The sequence below is a fragment of the Fulmarus glacialis genome, unplaced genomic scaffold (genome assembly GCF_000690835.1).
Source record: "Fulmarus glacialis isolate BGI_N327 unplaced genomic scaffold, ASM69083v1 scaffold32946, whole genome shotgun sequence".
Taxonomy (NCBI): Eukaryota; Metazoa; Chordata; class Aves; order Procellariiformes; family Procellariidae; genus Fulmarus; species Fulmarus glacialis.
In genome coordinates, this window is record NW_009220579.1 from 16,829 (window position 1) to 33,070 (window position 16,242).

General features: G+C 38.0%; 1 protein-coding gene across 1 annotated transcript in view; it reads right to left on the bottom strand.

Moving 5' to 3' along the window:
• Positions 1–15,461, bottom strand: part of NUP107 (nucleoporin 107kDa) — a 31,229-nt gene extending 15,768 nt beyond the window's left edge. The window contains exons 1-11 of the mRNA XM_009580817.1: positions 15,392–15,461; positions 13,629–13,718; positions 9,055–9,170; positions 6,974–7,109; positions 6,335–6,438; positions 4,323–4,450; positions 3,950–3,998; positions 2,668–2,739; positions 2,090–2,178; positions 1,088–1,166; positions 1–88 (exon numbers count right to left, since the gene is read on the bottom strand). The exon at positions 1–88 is cut by the window's left edge and continues 47 nt beyond it. Coding sequence (XP_009579112.1) covers positions 1–88; positions 1,088–1,166; positions 2,090–2,178; positions 2,668–2,739; positions 3,950–3,998; positions 4,323–4,450; positions 6,335–6,438; positions 6,974–7,109; positions 9,055–9,170; positions 13,629–13,718; positions 15,392–15,461 — 1,021 coding nt within the window. The remainder of the gene's footprint in view (positions 89–1,087; positions 1,167–2,089; positions 2,179–2,667; positions 2,740–3,949; positions 3,999–4,322; positions 4,451–6,334; positions 6,439–6,973; positions 7,110–9,054; positions 9,171–13,628; positions 13,719–15,391) is intronic.
• Positions 15,462–16,242: the final 781 nt, after the last annotated feature.

Genomic DNA, 16,242 nt, shown 5'->3' on the forward strand with positions numbered 1-16,242 from the left:
GAGTGAAGAGATACTTCAATAACCTTGCATCATCTTCTCGATCCAAATCATCAAGTGGCAGTTTCTGTCTTATAGGAGCATCTGGATCCTGCAAGGAAAAAAAAAGTCACCATCCATCCACACAATGCCTATCTGTCTTTTCCAATGATTTCCTGCCCTGTTTTATAATTTGGAGTCACTTTTTCACGTTGGCACAACAATCTGTAAAACCCACATAATATCTAGCATGATACTTCCCCGTCTTTCCTCTCTTGTTTCTTCTATTCCTCTTCTGTCACTGTTCTTATCAGAGGAGCCATTGCAATTCTTTATTTACCCCACCACCTTGGTTTTTTGCCCCAAACTTCTCATCTTCCAGCTGTTCTCACCTTCAAACGTCCTTTCCCCTTCTGCCTCTCTACCTACCAGACTGTTTGTCCTCCTCAACCTTTTAAATGAGAAGGCTTTTCACAACAGCTGTACTTACTTCTATTTAATCCAAACAGATTTTCTCAAGCCAATCAATACCTCAGATTACTCCCCAATTGAACTAATCTTCTACGACTGCTTTGCTGTCACTGAGACAGTTTCATTACCTCCTTCTACCGGACAGTCCTTTCTTTCCTTGACTTCCCTCCTACTAGCCTTTTCTATAGTAGCTCTCAAGAAATCCCATCAGGACTTGGTTTCATTGTACTAGTTACTGTATAAAGACAGCATGCCCTTATCTGCAAGGGTTTCCAAACAGTTTTATAAACTTTTCTGGTTAGGAACATGAGTTTGTTTCAGATATAAAATGTACTAATAAAGCCGTTTACTTCACCAAATAGACCACAGGTACTTGTGACGGGGGGTGGGGGTGTGGAAGTGACTGCTGGAAGAAAACAGAAGTCCACATATGCCAAAATGAACTCCAGAGATGTCCTGCCTCACAATTTCTGTACTGTAATTTTCGTCTTTTCCAACTTAAATGTTTTGCAATTTTTAGATAGTACAACTACTTTTGGATAGTACAACTATCTAAAAATTGGTGGAAGGCTGTGAAAATAGCACATACGCTCTCTCTAACCCATTTTGAAACCAAACCTTATTTTTAAATAATACTTACCAACTCTGTTACCAGAGCTCGAGAACTTCCAATGTATGTACTTAACTGTCGCTGCTTCAGGATGTGTAGTGTGTTTTCCCTGAAAGCAGTGAAATGTTTTTGAGAAAAAATGTTTTTTTAGGAAGCATCTTCTAATAAGACACAAATATTGAAAGATATTTTTTGTTACATGGAATATGGTTACAGAAGAGACACACTTGGTTTGGTTGGTTTATCAATGGACTGTGTTACTGTTGTGAAAATGCAACATTTCACGAGAAGTACAATATTGGAATCAATTCACATATCTTTGATTTCTTTCAAGAGCATCCGTTATTTCAATCATTCATGTACTTAACTATGAATTGATTTCTGCACGAGCAAAATTTCCCATTAGCATTCAATATAAAGTCAGTCTAGGACAGAAATTCAGCCTAGGATGAATACATGATTCCAAAAGCCTGTATTCACTGGCCATTAAAAGCAGGTTTATTCTAGGCATCTAGAATCAAAGGTAGGCTTTGGTCTTCTCTGCCGTAAAACCCATCACTGATAATAAAGATGACAATAACGGCTTCTGCTGAAGGGTCAATGACACAAAGTGATGACAAGAACTTAAATAGGCAAAAATTAAAGCCAGACAAAGAAGTGACCACCTGAGAAACACGTAATAAAAATGGTTTTATCCAGCATAAATAACAGGCTGATCAGCAAGTGACCATCTCTTACTGTGCCTTATTATGAAAAATCAAATCTGCACTGAAGTTAAGATTAAATTAAGTTGCTTTGATGGTTTTCCTTCTATCCTTGCCTCCCAAAACCAGTAACTGACTTTTGAGAAGACAGACTTCAGTGGGTAGGTAGGAAATCTCAATTTTTACATCTAAGAATTTAAAGAAAAGAAGTTAATTAACTGAACAACTTCTAAAAATCCACTTTTTCTTAAGAGTGATTCTGTGTCTATGCCTGTGAATCTTACACTTGATGGGAGCATGCACACAATCAAAGAAAGTCTGAACTCACCAATATACAGATTTTGCATAAAACTCAATATTATCAGAGAAGTCCCCAATTTCATCCTTGGCAATGCTCTCTAGCCAATCTACCACCAGCTGGAATAAAATTAAATTGCATTTTTAAAACAAATATGTAACAAATAATATTTTAACTGCTTTCCTCTCATCTCTGGATCCAGTCATTATCTACATTGGTGACCAAAGGCGTACACATCCTGAAGACTATTCCACTTTCATTTTAAGTATCCAATATGAAGGTTGTTTAGGCACCTGATCTCTATTCTCACTAGATGCTGCAGTTACTACAGTGCTACTTAAGAGTTTATTAATCACCATCAACAGTAACAGATGCTCCAAATGGGAATAGCTCTCAGCCTTCCATCCTCTCCAAGCTAATCTGAAAAACATTTCTGATCTTTAGAAACCAGAGAGCATTATTTTTATGCATACAAAGAATAACACACTTCAGTGAATATAAAGAAATCAGTATTAGAAACAGCTTAATAAAGTGCATAGAGCATTAGTGTTACAAACATTTGTCTACTGATCTATTTCTATCCTCATCTTAAAAACTTTTCGTCATACCTGGCTTTGTCGAACAAGTGAATCTTTCTGAAACAAGTTGTCTACATTCGTCTTTTCACTAGCAGTTAAAACCTACGTAAGAAAAAGCTGATTATTACTTCACAGAAAAGAAAACTTGCCACAAAACCACAAATACCAAACTGAACACATACTAACTCATAAACTTTCTACAAGTTCAGTATGCTACCTCTCCCCTACCCCTTTTTTAAAAACAGATGACACTATACATTTGTTTTATTTGGATGATCGTTTACATCCAGTTACACTAAAAACTGTAAAAATGAGATTCAGAATATAATTCACCAGTGTATGATCACAGAAAGATGCTACATGGTAGATCCATTAATTCCACTGACCACACTCATATTACCCTAAATCCCATTTATTACTGTACACATAAAAAAGACGACGTTTTCCAAGACTATATGCACACTTAACATGAACAAGTGGAAAAAAAAAAAAACAACCAAAAAACCCAACTCCAGAACCCTGATCTTTCTATCTGCTCTCCTGCATTAATTTAGCTTGCATTAGACTTGCAACAAAAAGAGAACAGAAGATGCATTTTCCTAAAATACACAGGTAGAAGGAGATTGGGTTTTGGCACAACAGTGTTTAATTTAATAGTGACAACTTAGCAGTGGGAATGCTAGAGGAAGCTATTTTATGACTGAGAAAAAAGCAACTGCAATCATAAATTCTACAAAGGCAGAGTCACTTTACTTATTGTTTTGTCTTCCTAAGCATATTCTGGCAGCAAAGGCTGGAAGCGCTGTACTGACACAGACAAGAAGACTACAGCTGAAAAAAGAATGCTAAAAAACTTGGATTTCTCTTGAGATAAATTGGAATCAGGATTGCAAATGCTAGACAGCTTGAGGCCACATGTTCTTCTTTTAGGCAAAGCAAAATTATCTCTGACCTATGGGAACATTACCGCTACTGATGCAACTTTTTAAAAGAAATAAATAGTTATTTCTAGTGGATTTTCCAAGCATATGTGGAATACTTAAGGAAATAAAATATAAAGTATAGGTTATAATATTTTTTTTCACTAGCATTTTCTATTTAGAACTGAATATTTCATTCACTTTTCACAATATATGAAATAATTTAGTATTTGTCTTGATAAAAATCAAACCAGTCTCATTTTTGTTTACATCCTTTCATCTTTGAATTTTGAGTGGCTGCAATATTGAGATTGTAAAAATAAAATACAAGCATTTAGCTTGTATTTAGCTTATTACATCACTTAAAAAACCCCAAAAAAGTCCAAGCTTACTGTGATATCAAATGCAGTTTCATCTTCCAGTGCAGACTGTATTCTGTCTCTAGAAATAAAAGTGCAAAACCTTAATGATGAAAATAAAGCTGAGAAAATTCAGCAGAATGCATAAGTGAAAAGCGCTTAAAAATACCTTTAAAAAAGGTTTTTCAAAAAAATTGTAATTTGCAAAAGTAATAAGAATACGCCCATGTACAACTTTCATTTCTGTAAATAGATAATAAATAGACATATATATCAGCACCTATTTCCATAAACACATTATTAATAGGTACTTAATTGCCTCACTCCACATTTATAAACTCATACAAAATATATCCAGGAAAGTCAGCTCAGTGAAAAAACATAACGTGCTTTTCAAAGGAATTACCTATAAAGCGAGGACAACAGTCTCCAAGTTACCATCTCCTGCTTGAGAAGCCACAAGACACTGGCAGTTTTTGAAAACTTTTGCTGTCCAGGAGTTGCCCGATAAACTATTTTCCCTAGTATATTCACCTGGGGTAAATAAATTTATACATGGTTAATATTGCCCATCACTGTATTTCTTTTCTAAGCCATTACAGCAATCTTTTCAGTATCCTGAACGCTCTCAACAACCAAGTTTGATTACCGTCTCTTCAAAATAGGTAGATGATACTCCACACCATAAATTCCCTTAATTATTAATAAAAATAATATTAACACAGCCTAGATGGCATAAACCAAGACAGTAGCTTTGTTCTGCAAGGCACTGTACAAACCCAGGATAAAAACAGCTTATGTTGATCAATTAAAAAGCAACAAAAGACTGGGAGGGAGAGAAGGCAACGACTGTGGGGAAAAAAAAAACCCCAAACAAAAACCAAGCCACCAAAACGCCAAACTTTGTTTCCATATAGATCAATATCCAACATAAAGTCAGCCCTACTGGTGTTTGTGACAGTATTTATCAATGGCTGAAAGATACCCTTTTCTTTCTAGCTCTGGTAAATGAGGAAACCCAAACTGTTGTTTACCACATAATTTACAGTATCACCAAAAAGAAATTGTTATCTTTTCCTTTATTTATTATGAAGAAAACTTAGACAATAAAGTCTTCTCCATCAATGGCTAGTTCCAGAGCTCCTACTATTTCTAAGAATGGCCTCTTACATTTTAGGAGTACCCAATTTGTCAGGCATCAATATATTCACCAGTTTTCAAGCGGGAGGTGAGCAACAGATTTGGAGGAAAGAATGAAGTGTACCATAACGAAGCATGAGAGGAGCATGATCTGTTCCCTTCTATTACCTCCCAGAAAACACGAGAAGAGTTCATGGCTGCTAGGAGCCACTGGACTGATCTCAGGGTACAGCTAAGAGGCACCATGAGAGCTCAGAGCTGTCCCTCCACCCCCATCCCAAGCCCTGTTGGTAACATCCAAGCCAATCCTTGGAGCAACATCCTTCACTCTACTTTTGTAGGTCCTTGGCAATATACAATCAACTCCCCACAATTCCACGTGGCTTAAACCAACCACTCTATATTCCAAGATCTTGTAGATGGTATCCATATTCTTAGACAGGAGGAATGGAAGAGACCTTGGAAGTTCCACCATCTCACAAAATAATCAAGCTCACATTTATTTTTCTTCTCTTGTGTGCTTCCCACTTGGGAACACAATTGTGGTACACGCCTCATTAAATATCTCAGTTAAATTAAAAATTCTCCAACTCAGCCCGAAGAACAAATTTGCACAAAACAGGGCTAGCAACCTTTTACCAAGAACACATTTTCTTAACAGACACAGGTATGAAGTCTCTTAAAAAAAATTACCTGCCCACCTCCCTCTTTTGTGATCAAGACTTATTGACAGAAGCATCATAATTTCTTCCTTTCAAACTGTCAATCTCTGCTGATCCCAAACTGTCAGCAACAGCCAATCAAATAAAAAACTGTGTCTAAAAGCAGAGACACCTTAAATCTAACGTTGAGCCCTCTACTGCCAGCTTGTTAGTAATGTAGCAGAAAACTCTTAAGGCATCATAATACGATGATTTTTATTTATTTATACCCGAGAGAAATAAGTACTTTTTAATCCAGCTCATTATCATTAACAACAAATCTATACATCTGCTCATGTTTACTGTCACTTGACACTTGCAGTGGAAAGGCAGCCAGATGACATTTTTAGTGGTCAGCAAGCTACACAATGGGTATTCCTGTGCCAAAGTAGTGTATGAGGAAAGAGAGATGCTATTCAACGCTAGTGTTCAGTGACTCATAAGACTGCAACCAGCTGGAAGATTTAAATTATCTATGTTAAGCACTACGACTTCTCAGTTTAAAAGAAAAATTGCAATACTTCTTAGGGAAGGGACTGTAAAATAAAGTAAATAAAAACCCAAGCAAACTACTTACCTGACTGTTACAAATAGTTTCATACTCATCCACAAGATCGAAAATGGTAGTTGATGTATGCTTCAGGAAGGAATGCAGAAAATCTGAGTACATGCTCATAGTAGCTAGAACAGATTTAAGAAGAAACAGCCATGTTAGTCAGACACAACTTGGTAAAAAAAACTCAACACGCTACAAAAAAATCCTTCTGATGACAAGGCATCTCATCTTTCGTAAATCTAAATGAGGACAATGATGATATGAACTATTTATGTCCCATAAAGTCAGACGAACTTATCAGCTAAGATAGTAAGATACACAGAAGCTACAAGGCAAGTCAAATAATTATAAAACTTTTACTGTAAACATGTCATCTGAGAAAGTTTTAACAAGAAACTCATTTGCGTATCTCCACAAAACTAATCCAGTTTGCGTCTTACATCACCAGAGCACCCCATTTGTGCCATCAGGTTCCACAGAAGACACAAACTCTCAAAACTCCAATAACTGGAAGAGATAACTTTCTGAACTTTTTAAACTAGACTGTTTTTGACAAAGAAATATCTCAGCAAAATAATACAGAAAAAAAGAACACATATATATTTATATCCCATAAATAAAAAATGTAGTCATTTATATGAAAACTTCAGATTATCTCACCAGCTTCCCCAGGATCATCCTCACGCAACAGTACAGCGCTCATAGTGACATCTTCTGTCATATTGGACATGTCTAGATTTACAAACATTCCTGTCTGCTGAGGCGAGAGTGCCATTGTCCAGCTACTTTCATCCAACTAAAACATAAAAAGAACATAAGGAAAATAAATCGCAATCTCAGACTATTATAAGCCTAGCTCCAAGTTTTTTCATTCTATATAAATGGTATAAACAGAGCAATTCTAAAAATTAATCGTGAAATAACTGCCTTCAGATAAGGTGCAACTATGCCTTTAACAAACAGCTCTGAAAAGATAAATTTTAACCTGGAAAAAGGAAATTCTCAGTGTTTTTTTTCAGGAAATAACTAAAGTAGAAGCTAACCTAGTAAGTAGGTCTACCCCATGTATCACTTTTCACCTTAAAACAAATAAATCTAAACTTTCATATTCCATTATGCTAAATGTTTACTTAGTATTTTGTCGTTCAAAGTAAAAAATGACAGAATAACATTGACCAAGTTGTAAAGCAGCTGTGAAAAGTTAAGCAAAACAGTTAAAATTTGAATCAGAACCATTTACCACAGTCTTTCAATCTCCTTGGTGAACTGCTCAAAACCATTTGATCGAATGAAGCAATACGTGTTTAAAATAATAGCAAGTATCAGGATATTAAAGGGAGAAATAAAGACATATCTATACTTTTTGGGGGGTATTTCAGGGGAGGTATTTGATAACATATCTGACATCGGAACAGCAAAATGGCCAAAACAGAAGACAGACTGTACATATACTGCACTGACAGGACAACTTCCTATAGCTGTTTCAATGACAGCAATTGCTTTCTCAGCAGCAATTAATGCTATGCAAAGACCTAGAAGTGTGCCACTGGTTGATTCTTTTTCCAGACTCTTAAAATGGTCCCACCTCAACAAGTACGAACAGGAAACCAGATGACATTGCTCTAGCAGTCTCTTAAGCATATCCAAAAACTGTGGACATATACCTGTTATTCTTCCTTTTATGCCCCAGTTTCTACCCACAATATTCCTCTTGCCTGATCTGTCTCTGCCTTTATTGCCCTCTAGCCAACCAGAACTCTGACTGCAGAGTAAAAATAACAAGAAACTCAGTTCCAGTAAAACTGTATCAGGTCTCTGTGGGAAATACAAAAAGGATTGGTGAGTGTTCTTATCTACCAGCAGGTAAATTTCCACAAGACATAATTTTAAGTCCTTCTTCCACCACTCTCTTGTGAAAGCCTTTGTCTAGTCCCAAGTTTCCCCTTTGAATCTAAACTGGATTCAAGTCGGAGCACTAAATGCTAACCTAAAATGTACTCCACTCACAAAACACTAGTTAGAGAATGACAAGAGGCTCTGAATTAGAGGAAAAGTGCCACTGCTAAGAGCTGTATACATGTTGATCAACTAGGCCCCAGAACCTGATAATTTAAAGAAACAAATGGGCTGTAACAAACTATAGAAACAACAAGAAGGGAGAATGAATTAAAATGCACATACAGAAAGACATCTTAACTTGTTTTGAGTTAATTTAAAAACAAAAAGATAAAATATTTCAGACATCTCTACTGATAACTTTTCTGATCAGTGTTTTTCCAAAGACATTACAGTAGAAGATAATTAACGTCATCTGAAAAGTCATCAGAAAAGCTTGTTCTTTGAAGTCCAAACTTTAACATCCAAGTGAAGCCTAATACTGGAGAGTGATAAAATAAGAAAAATTCTGAAGGTTTAACTTGCTGACTTAGAACAATTGTCTTTGAAGTATTTGTAACAAGCAAAGTCAAGATTTCTGTAGTCACAAGCTGATGTTATAAGCACTAGCTTAACACACATGGTGTATTTAGCAAGTCCTTAAACCCCTCTATTATTCCTCACTGCATCATCGCAAAGAACACCACAGTAATAAATAATACTAGTAGCAAGCAGCAATAGTAGGAACAGCAAGCTTGTACCACCCAGTTTGTCCTTTGTGCAAACAACACTGAAACATTGTAAATTTGTAGTTTCTTATAAGTTTCACAGGAACAAAAGAGGAAAAGGTGCTCTAACCATCTTACCGTTGACAGATTGCCAAAAAGTCCAGGAGTTGGCAGAATCAGAGGAGATTTTCCTCCTGTTCCGAGGATGGCAGACATATCTGATGGCTTCATGGAGCTTCGATTTAGTGCAGTAACTGAAAGAGAGAGAGAGCCTATTCTGAAAAGGAGTAGTATTTAAGGCCACTATGCTCTATCAAGGAGCTCCAAAGGAAATCTTATAATGGAGATTGAAGTATTTATGAAATCCTGCTCATCACACAAGAAACAGACAAACCAACCTGATGAAGAAGTAACTTGCTCCTGTCCATCTTAATTTTCCTTTCATCAGAAGGCTTGTACCAAACCCACAAATGCCAATTATAAAAGAAAAACAAGTCTTAGGCCCAACAACACTTAGAAATAAGGAGGTTAATTATCAATAATGGAACTTAATAATCTACACATCTAGTTACACTAGGGTTATACAAACACCCTGTTAACCAAGTCTGAAGCATACTCAAGCCCTAGTTATCCAAGTAGGGCATGTATAAACGTAAAGACAAAGTGTATCTATTGTCATTTCAGTTCTTCCTCAAGTGCACCAGCATTCCAGATAGAAGTCTGAAGCCAGGTTCTTCCTCAAGTGCACCAGCATTCCAGATAGAAGTCTGAAGCCAGGTTGAATGCAAGTGTATATATGCACTGAATGTGTGACACGCCTTCAGTTACTTAAGAGTTCATTGGTATGCGCACACCATGAGCATAAATAGCAATAAATCTCCAGCCACTCCTCCTTGGAAATTAGTCTCCAAATCCTTAAAGCAAAAGGCAACAAGTCTGCTCTACCAAGCACTACATCTGTTCCAGATACTCCTGCACATCAGTGCAGTGGCTAGTGTTCCCAGGAATATTTGACCCATGTTAAAAACGGAGATGCTGCTTTGCAAGATGAGAAATGCCACATCCTATCACAACGGGGAGCTCCACCACAACAGACCTTCATACAGCCCAAAGACCACAGAATTTGCACCTAGACAGTAGCTGCTTGGGTCCTCTTATCAACCACAAACAGCCTGGAAAGTCATCTAAAAACATTGGTTGCATCAGCACAGCGGCAGCCAAATCACGAGCTGCGTCAACCGCTGCAAAGAGGGAATGACACATAGTCCCAAAGTTTGGTTTGCAAATTTGGCGACAGAAGTGCCTGTACAGACCCCAGCAGCAGTTCTTGATACCACGACAGCTTCAGTCAGCATCAAGATCATTAACATTTCCTTTTGGACTTGAGGACTGGTGGAATCAGAGGTATCAAAGATGCCTACAACAGCATATACAACCACAAAATAAAGAGCATGTCCAAGGTCTCCATCAGACTCATCCTGAAGACTGCAAGAGTGTATCTTGTCAGATCTCTGACACCCTCAAATTACAAGGGAGCAAGGTCATTGCAAAGAGGTACAGGGACCCTAGAAGGCTTCCTATCAATAGGTAGATTTGGTTTTCCATGTATCAGTTTCATACAGATCTACAAAGTTGAAAACCCAAAGGTTTCTGTTCCAAGGTTTATGTCCTTGTATTAGCACATATCTTGAATCCTCACAAATAAATTTTCCGTAAACTCTTGAGATGTGGAAGTCAGGCATACTGAAGATCAAAGAGAGAAATCAATTCTCAATCTGTAGAACTAGAATTATGGCTACTAACATTAACAGTCTGAGTCTGCAGTTGCAGATCAAAGCATTTAAATTGTTAATGGGTCATCATTCCCCTCTACTCCATGGTACCAGAAAATAACCACTATAACCCCCCCCTACCCATATGACACAATGCACTCAAGGGTTAGGAATTTACAGGGTGGTGAAAGAGAATTATGTTAAATAAACCTCAAATACAGTTTCTAATACCCCCAAATCCACAATTAGGAGCAACTGACATCAAAGGAAGCAAAAAACCTTGTCCCCAGGAGAGGAGATAATGGATGCACTCCACAAGAAAACTTTAAATGTTCCACTGTAGGAATGAGACTGTACAACGGGAACAGAAACAGGAGTGAAAATGCTGCTGCTTTGTTTGTTGCAGAATCATCAGACAGTTTGAAAGAGAAGTAGCTCTAGGCTATGCAGCAGATGACACTTGTGACTCTTAGAAAATTTGTACAGTGCAGTGGCAAAGGTAAAACAGAAGAAAACCAGGATGCCAAGGAGAAATGTAGGGTTGTAATGAAGAAGCATGGAAGTCTTTGGATTAAATAGTGCAGGAATGTTAAATAGGAAACCTTTTGTAAGGACTGCCTGTCCACTCATAATGCTGTTTGAAGAAAATTTATCACAAATCATAGTCACACATGCAGATAATTGTCAGCTGTGCTTAGGGACGTTTGCAGAGAGAATCATTATTGAGAAACCAGAAAGTCTCCTTCTGAAGTCTGTTAAAAAATAGATGGCAGGTTTACAGAGTATATGCCATCTAGTAACATCTCCTCATCATCTCTGTGATGACCAGCCATACAAATAAACAGACCTGCTCAACATTAAACCTTCTTGATCAGAGTATTTTGCATCTGCGATCTCTATTTTCCCCTGACATCAACTCTCCGTATTTTTGAGGGGCAGCTGCTGCACAAGCAAACTGTACACTACCTCTTATTGAAATCCCCTACTGTTGAACTTTCTGTAAATAAACAAAACAGAAACTTCACAGTGACAAAATCATGGCAAGCTGTTAGATCAACATGCTAACTGAAATAAAGATCTTCAGACAATGGTCAAGATGGTATGCACATGTTCTCATTTGAAGATAAAAGTGGGAAAAGAGCTACTTGATTTTGAAGTGCTCTCTGACCATCACAGTATGACACCAACGCTTCTCTCTTAAAACAGCTAACTTATTACCCATCTCCAAGCAGTCCTGAAAGGAGGATGTGGAGCAGCAGAAGATGCAACCATCCTCTTGGAGCTTGCTGGAAAACACACTGGCTAGATGATGACAAAAAAGAGGAATCCCTTACATAAATGCCTGAATGATGACAAAATAAAGACTACAGGAAGAGACTGTGACAAGGAAAAGGGAGGTAAGCCCTGGTGATGACACGGAAATGTGAGGAATGGGCATGTTTGTTTATTTCAGCCACAACTACTGAGGGAGGCTTTAAGAGGATTACAGACCTTTTCACAGTATGTTTAGTGTCAAGTCAACACTAATAACAACTTGCAGTTTCACTGAGAGCTGTCAATGATGACACACAAATAAGTTGTGCTTGAGAAGGCAGCTAATGCTAACAGCATTCATCTTTGCTGCTGGCCGCCAAAACAGAAGCCACTAGATATTACACTAAACGAGAACAAGCAGGGCCTACACAGAACTTGCCAAGAACCCTGAAAAATCATGAAGAATCAGTCTCTTTGGAACTTGATATATTTGCATCAGAGCCAGTTTGGGAATAACCCTCAACACACTCCTAATATGGGTCAGCTGATGCAGAACACGGGGGTTGAGGCTGGGAGGTTTCAGGTTTCTATGACCCTAGACACCATGTGTGGTTCCACAGCCTTCCTGTGAGGTGAACTGCGTAATTTCTACTCCTGCTAGTGAAGAAGGAAGTAATTTACTGATGCAACCAATAAATAAACCCAGTAGAAAGGTCAGCAATAGAATTAACCTGTCACAAAAACAAGGATGGAAAAATACCTGAAGAGACACTACACAACAATCTTGAAGAATTAAAAGTTACTGCAAAACCAGTAAGAAGGTTGCAACCAAAAGAAGGTTGTGAAAAAGAAGGAAACACAAACAAGCTAGACTGCTGACTAGTAAAGCAACAATCAGTTTCAATGTGGTACTTGTGGTACTTGAGAGAAACTGAAATGATACTGGACATACTCTTGTGCCAAACAAAGAAAATGAAGCTCAAACACCTTCTAAAAACGGAAAGGCAAAAATCCATTGGCATTCAGCAATAGCATAAATTATATAACATATGAACATATATGTTGACTGCTACTAGGTGTTTTTTTCCGTATTTATAAATATGGTTAACTTCAGAATCACAGAATCACCAAGTAGTTGAGGTTGGAAGGAACCTCTGGAGATCATCTGCTCCAATGCCCCTGCCCAAAGCAGTGTCAACTAGAAAAGGTTGCTCAGGACTTCTTCCAGTCAGCTTTGGTTACCTCCAAGGATGGAAACTCCACAGACCATCTGGGCAACCAGTTCTAGTGTTCAATCACTCTTACAGTAAAAAAGTTTTTCCTTATGTTTAAACAGAATTCCCTGTATATCCTACAGGGGATATACTGGACAAGAGGCCTACTGCCTCTTGTCTTTTCACTGGGGACCACCAAGAAGAGCCTGGCTGCCTTTTTACTCCCTCCCATCAGGTATTTATATACATTGACAAGATCCCCCCCGAGCCTTCTCTTCTCCAGGCTAAACAATCCCAGCTCTTCTCAGTCTCTCCTCACATGTCAGATGCTCCAATCCCCTAATCAACTTTGTGGCCCTTCACTGGACCCACTACAGTGCATCCAAGTCTTTCTCCTTATGAATTGTTATCAGTTATGAAGTCTAAGCGTATTATTTCTTTAACTAAATACTAAAGAAAGAAAGGATCTTACCTGGCTGGCGAAGCAATGAACTAGGAGTTCGGGAAATCAACTGGCTTCTGGGCGTCATGTTTCCAATAGTGTCATCCAGGGATGTAAGAACTGATTAATAAACAAGTTAAGAAACACTCTCCTAAACATGCTTTTGGCTCTATGCAAAATGATTGTGAATACTTGGAAAGGAAAAATATTTTGCTGTAGCTCAAATATTATGAAGTCTTTCAGACTAAAGCAAAAAATCCCATTCATAAGCCTGAGTTAGGTCACAAAATGTTTCACCAGAAGCTTAAAAGCTGGAGGGCTAAAAGGGACACTGCAAAGTTCAGAAACCTGAGCACAACAGTTCTGTTGTATATATGTTCATAACATATGAACATGTATGTTGACTGCTACTAGGTGTTTTTTTCCATATTTATAAATATGGTTAACTTCAGAATCACAGAATCACCAAGTAGTTGAGGTTGGAAGGAACCTCTGGAGATCATCTGCTCCAACCCCCCTGCCCCCTGCTACTAAGAAGTAGTTGTGTAAAGGTTTCAGTATCCTATGTTATATCACTGTCCAAGAACATAATGATTCTTAGGATCAATATAATCAGGGCCAATATCTCACTAGTTTTATTCTGCTTGCAAAAACCAGAAGGACGAGTAAATGTATTGAGTCCTTTGCCATCATAACCAGAAAAATACCATTATATTAGCTGTCAAATTACACCATATTTTTTTCTTATTGTAAATAAGTGGGGAAAATTCTGTGGAAATTTAAATCTATGTCTGTGCACTCCTCTTGCTATTATTATGGGTGGAAAGCTAAGATACACTAAATGATCACAATACTCTGATAACACAATACATGCAAAAGAGCATAAACCCATAAGATCAACATATAATTGGGTGAAGAAAGCTTCATTTTTCAAAAACTCAGGGATGGAGTCAGCTGTGGCTCACATAGTTCTCTGGGCTGACATCAACCTGAGTTCATAAGCCCACGAAAAACTGTAAAACACCACAGTACACAAATGTGATGGCACAAGATTAGGAGATAGGCAATGCAACATCCCTGTGATCATATTTAACCCACAACCGAAAGAATCAATCTAAATATAGTCAAAAATTGACTATACAGACATTTCGACAATCTCTCACTTTCCCTGAAGTCTAGTGAATAATCTTCTGAGCCATTACTACAACAGCTTTGACGTGGTTTGAGACTACAATGGGGGGGGGGAAAGGAGGGAAGAGAGAAAATTCCATTCAGAGGAAATACTATTCTGTGAAAAGGCAAAGAATTGCATCTTTTGGCCTATCCCTAAGTTCTTCTATAAAGGCCGTGTAATGCACCACGTTGCTGAAAACACAGTATTTTTCTAAATGAAACTCATCCAGATTTCCTAGTCACACTTTCAGTCAGTCATTAATACCCCTCTCTACTAGTTTTTAGATATTGCAATCATAGTCTTGTTTTTGAACTTTTCTCCTTCTTAATGCATGAAAATACCACACAGAAAAGAAAACAGACTACAGAAGAGGAAAATGTGAGACAGTTCAATAGCAAAATTTTGACTGCAGAGTACCTCACAAATCAGATAACAACTTCACATTATATTCATACACTCTTCACTTTAGATGGCTATAAAACAAAGAGTAACTTGCTATATATTTGAAACTATTCTCAATATGCTCAAAATCAAAGCAGTGATAAAAATACACACACCTTGTGAACACAGCAAGCAACGATTAAAGGGAAGATAAAAAGTCTTTATAGAAAAAGGATACTAGAAACTCTTTTCTGAGAGCTTTGCTTCCGTCCAGGTCTGGCCATCTCTGCATCACGGGGGGATGACATGTCTCCAAAACCATTTCTAGAGAATAGCAACACAGACACAAAATAAGCAAGTGAATCCATGCACAACATACAACAAGTTTTTTTGTTGTTTCAAGTAACTCCACAACTGGAAACTTAAACAAAGCATAAGTCATCTCCAATTCTAGTAGTGATGTCCAGTTTCCTCTATAGAACATCTAGTATTGGTCATCAGCTCGGGAAAATGAGCTTGTCTGAAAACCCACACTTTGTTCCTCCTACACCACAACAGACATTTACTTATTAAAAAAGAAAAAAAGCTTGTAAGAAACGCAACAATATGAAATTCAATTTTGGATTGAAAAATTCAAGTGAAAGAATGACATGATTTCACTATTTGATTTTTTTCTTCAGATACACAAAATCACCACAGATTGAGAAAGTTCACGTGTCTTGCAGGAGCGGAAAAAATCGTTAACAATTACTAAAACGCAAAGGAGAAGCTACAGATGGACTGCGAAGGCCACAGCTGTGACTGCCTCAGCAGGCCTGTCCGTAGAGCACCCTGCGAAGGCCTGGCTTAATGATTCCTGCGTAATTAACAACTTCAGTTTAATCTAGAAATATAATCCAGAAGAGATGAAACAGGTTTAAAGCTCTCAGGTGACATTAAAGCCTTCGATACCCCTCAGAAGCTGTTCCAGCTTTGCTGCGTGTTCCAGCCCGCACTGCCAGCACACCGCTCCCCACCCCTCCGCGGCCGCTACAGGGGGATGTGTCACGTCACATCACACCCGTGGAGGGCCCACGCTCCCCCGGGAGG